Below are 8,547 nucleotides of genomic sequence, written 5' to 3'. Positions count from 1 at the left end.
CTAGCTGTAGCGTTTTCTCTAGCCCTTTAGGACCGCTCTGGTGGGAATATTTTTCTAGTTTTACCAGAACACAAACCCGATTGTGGTGTAAAGGTTTAAAAATCTGATTTTGCTTTAAATGAAGGGATATTTTGTGCTTTACAGAACAATAATTCACACACGAGGTGAAAAGCCACAGCGGCCCCGGGACGCACTGACAGAAAGAAGGCTGCTGAGTGCAGGTGCCACCAGCAGGCAGGAGGGTGAAGTTTCATATCCAAGGACACAACTGGCACGGATGGAGCCTGGATTGGAACCGACAACCCTGCAGGTACAGGGTTATGTCCTGACCCCTGGATCACCGTTAATGTAGAACGGAGCTGTTTTATGAAAACATTAGTCTACTTTGATCTCACACTAGCCGTTAGCTCATCAGTCCTTCAGGCTGTTAACTTAAACGCAGAAACAAACGTAGGACTAGCAAAAAAAAAAGTTCAAAAGCCCGTCTCAGGCTTCCCCAGGTTGTTTACTGCAGCAAATTCAGACCTGATCCTGAATCATTAAGTGCATCAAACAGGCTGCTGTGTCTGAGTTTTCGACCTAATTCACCTTTTCGCTTCCCCAGCCTCCCCCTTGCTCCAGGGAGACAGTTGTGTCAAGCCAAGGAGTATTTTTATTACATCCCATCCTGGGCTCCAGCCAGCTTCTGGCTCATTCTGTTCTTCGTGCTTGGTGGAACTATCAAGACTATACTAACATTGCACTTTTCTAACCAAAAAGGATCCCCACATCCCCTAAAAGAAGCATCTTTGCTGACTCACCACCTGAGTCAGATACTCTCCCTGTTTGTGTCTCTTTAGGCATCATGTCTGTGCTGCGGCAGGAGAACGTGTACGAACAACGGTATTCAGACTGAGTGACACATCGTCGACAGCATGTTGAGGATGCAGCCCCCTGTGAACTGTTGCTATGGCGACGGTCAAACCAACAAAGGTAGAGTCGGGGGGTTGCTTTTATGGTAATCAATTATCAAATGACTCCGTTTACCCCAAGGTTAAAGTCAAATAATCTAATCTGGATGAACTTTGGGTCGGAAATGATTTTAAAAATTAATAACTTAGCAGCAAAATTAGTCAACCAAATTCAAGATGGCCACCGTAAACAACTGATGTCAGAAATCACAAATGTGGCTTCAACAGGTTAAGATTCAGGCATTAATTACTCTTAATTTGATTTACAGATTAAATTACTTTTATTAAACATATCTGAGGTAAAACGCAGAAATTTTCCTCCCAACGATTTATTTTGGCTGACAAATCGGACTCTTTTGGTTCACATACTTAAACTAAACATTTTGACTATTTTTGGCTGGGACACAAAGTCACCATGCGCCGTCGCGTTTTGTAGAAAATAAAATAACCTCATAATCCTCTTGGGACTCAGCAGGACATAAAAGACGAGTGCAAACTTCCCACATTTGTAGTCAAACATGAGTCATCGTGAAAAGTGCACGACGAGACGCACGCTGGTCTCCTGAGATGCTGCCTCAGAGTTTCCAGAACATCTCCGCTGTGGTTGCTCATTGTGTATGAGAGGAATCAGCTGCGAGCTGGAGCTGCAGACGGCAGTTAGTGAAAAGTTTAGTTCCTATAGAACTGTGTGTTTTTCTGACTTGGATTTCATTTTAACGAGAAGACTTTAATTGTATCTAGTACAAGTACTAGATAACACAATTAACATCTAGTACTGACTGTCTTCACGCTCTGTGATTGGCCAGTCACATAGAGCACCCGCCCCTCTCTACACACAAAACTCTAGCCGGCCGGGAGCGCAGTCCGTCCTGTTCATCCACGCACGCACACACACACACACACACACACACACACACACACACACACACACACACACACACACACACACACACACACACACACACACACACACACACACACACACACACACACACACACACACACACACAGACACACACACACACACAGACAGTAACGGATCTCGCTGTGATTGCTTCACTGTTGCTCACGTTTCTTCAGTTTTCCCTAGGTTTTCTTCAGCTCGCCTCTTTTTCGGTTGAATATTTAAAATTACTTTTTTCGTAACTTACATGGTGCATTTGACAAGACAGAGCTGACGTGCTGCATTAACTCACCACCTCCGCTACGGTCGGGTTTTTTATTTTTTTGAACTCTCTCACTCACTCACTCACTCACTCACTCACTCACTCACTCACTCACTCACTCACTCACTCACTCACTCACTCACACACACACACACACACACACACACACACACACACACACAAACCCTAATCAACATTGCTTTGTTTAACTTTGTGTGGGAAAATGCCAAGAACGTTAAGAAAAAAATCAGTTTAATCAAATAAAAAAATATATATAGTCGTGTCTGGTTCTAGCATTTCATATTTCCTAGTTCCTACTGCATGAGTTCAGATGTATTAATCCATGCACTTAAATATTAATGTTCTGATTTTATTGAAACACTTGTTCTGAAATAGTTTCTTTACTATTGTGATCAAAAATATTTCATCTCAATTCCGAGGCTGCTCTGTAAATAGTTTTCAAATAAACAATACACATGTCAACTTCTGATCATTCCATATCAATCTCAGACTAAAAATAATGTATTGATGTAAACCACACCCACTTCCGGTTAAACCACGCCCACTTCCGGGTTATGTCACGCCCATTCCGAGTATAGATACAGATACAGATAATTTAGTTGGTTGAACAGATACAGATACAGATAGTGGTGTTCTCGCTCATCCCTAGTACTAAGCATGTTGATTGCTTTTAGCACCCCCTAGTGTCCTTTAGTGATTTTCTGTGGTCAAACCCAAAATGAAACTCATCTCGTCGCTGTCAGTTTGTCTTTTTAACACCTTAATCCAGCGGTTCCCAAATTTATTTAGCCACGCACCCCCTTCTATGTCCCGACCATGTCGACGCACCCCCAGCCCCCACATCAGGGCATATATATATATATATATATATGTATATATATATATATATATATATATATATATATATATATATATATATATATATATATATATATATTATATATATATATATATATCAGACGACAAGCGTCAAGCTAAACAGTCACTCGACAGACAGGGTTAAAAAAATATGATCAACCTTTTTCCCCATCACTTTCATTTTTTAAATAGTAGGCCCTTATTAATAAACATTCAATACCATTACAATTTCCTTTGATTTAATTTTAAATAAATATTTAGAGTGCCCAGGTAGCACATCAACAATGCAATTTAACGGTTTTCGCATGGAACGTAACCCGTGGCCAGAGCTCTCTCCTTCCTTCTGCTCTGCGTAAACCTGAGCTGGCCACCTACTTGTGCGTAATCAAATGTCTGTAGGGGAAAAGATGGAAAAGCTATAGCCATGAGGTTCACGTTTGCCTCAGACCGACTTATCGCTGTTTCATGGTGTGGCTGAATCTGCGATCTACTGCCACGCGGACTGGAATAACAAATGCTGCAGTAACAGGAGTTGTGGTCAGGTTCATGACTGGCTCCACTGGCTGGAGCGGACTCGAATTTCATACGCCATCCCAAAATAGAAGCTAATATCTTAATTTGACCTTGAATGAAAAATGTTGTTGTAAAACCTCTTAAAAGTTTTTTTTTATCACGGAGGAGACAGCGCTCATTTCTGCCTTCAGTCTGACGGCGCAGCGCGTGTGCTTATTGAAACAGTGTGTGTGTGTGTGTGTGTGTGTGTGTGTGTGTGTGTGTGTGTGTGTGTGTCTGCGGCACAGCTCCTTGAGCCGCTCAAGTCACTGCGTCTCGTTATTGGCGCTATTTAAACCAATGTTGTAAAATTACTTCTGCCCAGCCCAGATGCGCTCACTTGTGCACCCGTGGGTGTTCTGCTGGAACGCGTCTGACCTCTGACAGACGCACTCTGAACTTCAGATCTTCAGCGCGCTGTTAATAGCCTGACACGTTTAGAATGCTGTCCCACAGTCAGTGTGCTAATATAATAATATAATAATGCTAAAATGCTCAGATGGGAATCATTTCTTGATTTATTTAGTTACATCCACAATGTTCTGTGTGTGAGGTTTACAACGTCAGAACACCTGCATGAGACAGGGTGTTAATTACAATCTGCCAGAATGACTCGCCACCTTCAGATTCCTCCAACATCGTTAAAAATGATCAAATACGGAACATATCGGCGTGCGCAGGCCAGAGCGCTGAAGCTCGGCGCATTGTTATTATGAAGCTAGGGCACATGCGGAGGACACACACACACACACACACACACACACACACACACACACACACACACACACACACACACACACACACACACACACACACACACACACACACACACACACACACACCTACACACCTACACACCTACACACCTACACACCTACACACCTACACACACACACCTACACACCTACACACCTACACACCTACACACCTACACACCTACACACACCTACACACACCTACACACACACACGCACGCACGCACACGCACACACGCACACGCACACACACGCACACGCACACGCACGCACACGCACACACACACACACACACACACACACACACACACACACACACACACACACACACACACACACACACACACAAAGTATACTTGTTTTCAATTACATTTATTGGGCCCACTTTTTCTTTGGCCCACCCACAAATGAGTTTCTACGCTAATGGTGACATATGACAGACTTCTCTGAGCTCCGCAGCCATTACACTTTTCACCTCGCGCACCCCCTAGCGGCAGCTCGCGCACAACACTCTTAGGGAATCCCTGCCTCAATCCAACAGCTGAAATGTCTCCCCAGCCTTCATTAGTGTCTACAGGAGCGCTTCATCAATAAATTAAACAAATCAGCTGTGTTCATGATTTAAAACATGCGGGAAATTTGCTGGAACCAGACTGCAGTGCCAGGTATGTCAGCTAAATTTTTTCTAAGTCCAACAGACTGGACCGGCACTCCTAAGTTGCAAATGCTGTTTTCTGGCCACAGGAAGCGTTAGTGGTCTGAGTGACATTTTATTAACGCTGTAAAGGGTCGTTTTGGCACATATTGGCTCAAAATGTTATTTAAAAATATGAAAAAGTTGCATAGTACGGCGTTAAGGACACTTTATGAAAGAAATCATCGGATGTTCATCGTCAGCTGATTTTGGGAGCAGACCCCGTTCAAGATGGCTACCACAGCCAACCACGCATAAACAGCAAAACGGGATACAACTCTGTCAGTTTTACAGTTATTGAGTTACACACTGGAGTCATGAGAGCTGAGATTCATCTTTATCAGTAAGTTAAAGCGTGTGACATAGTTGCGTAACACTTTGGCATCAACTCTTGGAATCAGCCCTGTTAGAATATCTCACGAATCACCGCATAGATTTTAAGGAAACTTGCGGAAAAGGGAGGATTGGGTCAGAAATCAGCATACTTATCTCGCTGTTTGAGCCAGGCATTAGCTAGTACGTTTGATTTTATTTTAACACATAGCTGATTCTGCAAGGTCTTTTGACTCTGCAAGACTTTTCCCAGCTAGGCGATCAAAATGTAAAAGCGATACGCGTTTGTTTAAGGACAGCCTGGCCTTTAAGTCCTTTTTTCTTTCTCTTAATATTTTTGCTTCAAAATTCTGAATGTGAGGCCAGATACAATTCAGCTCATGTTTGGACGGTTTTCCCTGAAGCCCTTCACCGTTTCCTAGGAGATGGCTCTTCTGTGCTGTTGGCCTGCAGACACACACATGGGTCCAATCACACACAACCACACACACAAACAGAGATGGGCTTTCTGGATACTTTGTGAGCATTCGTTGCTTTTAAGTAATATTCTTAAAGTTTGAGGAGATTTCTGGGCGGACATTGACTAAGTGACCTAATATTCCCCTCAGAACACCAAAAGTCACCAGCTTACATCCATTCTCTACGATGCAACATCCTGGCATTCCTCATTTTGATGCAATTCAAACGTAGACGTTCCATTCAAGAAAAATATAGCTTTTCTAGCAGCAAACTGATAAAAGAAGAAAAGAGACCATCACCCTCTCACTCCCAACGCCTCTTCAGCTGGACTGCAGCCAGATGCCATGATGTTTCTCAAGAAGTTTCCTTTTCCCTAAGGGCCTTTCCTCCATGAATACTTTCACCTTGAGTCATTTGAAGTGGGAGTTTATGGGGGAGCTCACCGATCTTGGCAGCTGTTACGCTTTTATCAACAAAAGAAAGCGATGAGGTTTTCTCTCTCTTCCACGTTTGATTTCATGGCCAGCAGGTTAAATGCTGCCATTTGTATAGGTTGAAGTTTGAACCGTACAGGTTGTTAAACAGAACTTGCCACATTAAAATATTCTGTTTGACACTTAAATGTTTCAGATCAGCAAACAGATTTCATGTGGAGTAAAGATAAAATGCAGTTTTTCACTGATTTTATTTATCACTGAGAAAAAAACCCATCAAAGGAACCAAGTAGAAAAGTAGTTAAACCCTAAACCAAATAAATAAATGCAACATTTGCATAATTCATGGTTCCATCAATGGTCCAGCTCTTGAAGCAGCAAAGCAGCCCCAGACATCACACTTCCACCGCCGTGTTTCATTGACTATGTTTACATGCAGCCAATATCCGGGTTATGATCAGGTTAAAGTCGGTATTCGGATTTCTGAGTTGATCAGAATAACCCGTTTACAAGCATGAATAGAAAGAGTTACCCCTAACTTGCATAACCCGATTTAAATGTGGACGTTGGGGTAGCGTCAGGACGTATGGACTACGTCAAGACGCAATATACGTCATATTTAGCTGTCTCTGTACTTTCGGCCGTCAACAAAAGACATAATCTTCTTACTTTTCACCAGACCAATGAATACAGAGGTTTCCTCGTCACTCCAAAAGTGTGGTGACTCACCATGTTGCTCCCAACTTGTTGTTTACTTCCGGTGTTCTGGCGCATACAAGACGTCTCGCTACTCAAAAGACCAAGATTCCTTGCGAACAGAGCATGCGAAGAACACACGCTTTGATGGGGATATCCCGATATGCGTTTACACGACCAAATATTCGGGTTAGAAAAGGGTTACCCCAGGTGTAGTAACCGGGTTTTTAAAAACTGCATGTAAACACACTGATTGTTAGTTCCATTATGTAACCGGTACTTAGTTTCACTTTTTTTCACATCATCAACAATTTTCCAAATGCTTGATGTTTTTACTTGTCATTGGCACATTTAAAAAAAAACATAGTAACATACATGTGTGTGAAACAAAAAGTATGCTGGTTGGGCACTAAAAGTGTGTAGTCACAAAATGTGTTTCGAAGATATTTGTTTGGGTCTTTTTTACTCCTGGAGCTTCTGCTAGAGCACATTTGGAGTCTCTGACCAGGGTGTGAGAGGTCAGACAGGATTTTTCCAGTCTTGGTAGGACAGCCTGAGATGAACGTGTCATCCTGGGGGGCAGCTGGTGATGCTCTTAGCTGACTTAATCACCCCCTGCAGGGGTTTCCCTTTCTGCTGCAGCCAGCACACCTAACTGAGCTACGCAAGCAGGCTCCGTATTGCGGAGGGAGGAAGGTCGGAAAAAGTTTGACCTCCAGGTGTTTTGTTTTCCTCAGTAATGTCAGGAAATAGATCCTCATAGACAACTACCATTGTTTTTGCAGGCCATGGTAGACTGTCAGCACTGTGGTGCAGGATCTTCTTTCTGTCTCCAGAAGAACTCAGGATATTTGACAGTATGACAAGAAAGAGCTCAACACACAGCCCTGAGGAGTGCCGTATCTGAACATCAGCATGGATGATCTGAAGGAAGGAGGCTGGAGCACACAAAACAGCTACTTGCGTTTTGATAACATGGGTGTGTTTGTCAGGGTGGAGGGTCTGGGCTCCTGCCTACATTTTGTTTTTACTGTTAAAGAGCAAGTCAACCCCTACCAGAGTCTAACTCCACTCCCTCTTCATGTTTGAAAAATGCAACACATGCTGTTGCCTGGCAGACCGAGAGGGCGGAGCCGCTAACAAATACACACACACTCAGGCTCACGACAGCATTGTGACATCATAATGTACCAGTTTACATCATAGCATACTTCTTAGCCAATAGCGGTGGCAGATTTAAATTAAAGTACAGTGCAGAGTTTTTACCTGACAACGGCACAGCACTGCCAGTTTTAGGCAGAATATTTAAATTTTAACTAAGATGCACTGAAGTGCCAAATTATTGACGACACGTGTCTGCAGCACGATTAGACACTCGTTTATTTAGTTTATCAGCAAAAAAAAGTTTATTTGGAGGTGACTTGCACTTTAAATTGTGGTGGAAAATGGATAAACGATCCTCTGCGCTGTTTCAAAAGTTATTCAATTCAATTCAAAAGTACTTTATTAATCCCAGACGGAAGCTGATTGCTGTAGTAGCTCAGAATAATAATAATAATCAAATCATCAAAGAGGTGTTGTATATTACAATGGCTGTTGGCAGGAAGGATCTCCAGTAGCGGTCAGTGT

At 42.8% G+C, this 8,547-nt stretch overlaps 1 protein-coding gene across 1 annotated transcript in view; it reads left to right on the top strand.

The window, feature by feature from the left end:
- The first annotated feature begins 220 nt into the window (after positions 1-220).
- The window catches only part of LOC107383079 (collagen alpha-1(XVIII) chain), a 117,106-nt gene continuing 108,779 nt past the window's right edge, over positions 221-8,547 (top strand). The window contains exons 1-2 of the mRNA XM_054751021.2: positions 221-310; positions 840-972. Of these exons, the coding sequence (XP_054606996.2) occupies positions 915-972 (58 nt within the window). The 5' untranslated portion in view covers positions 221-310; positions 840-914. The remainder of the gene's footprint in view (positions 311-839; positions 973-8,547) is intronic.

This window comes from Nothobranchius furzeri, chromosome 7 (assembly GCF_043380555.1).
Source record: "Nothobranchius furzeri strain GRZ-AD chromosome 7, NfurGRZ-RIMD1, whole genome shotgun sequence".
Classification (NCBI taxonomy): domain Eukaryota; kingdom Metazoa; phylum Chordata; class Actinopteri; order Cyprinodontiformes; family Nothobranchiidae; genus Nothobranchius; species Nothobranchius furzeri.
This window is presented reverse-complemented; position numbering and strand designations above follow the sequence as displayed.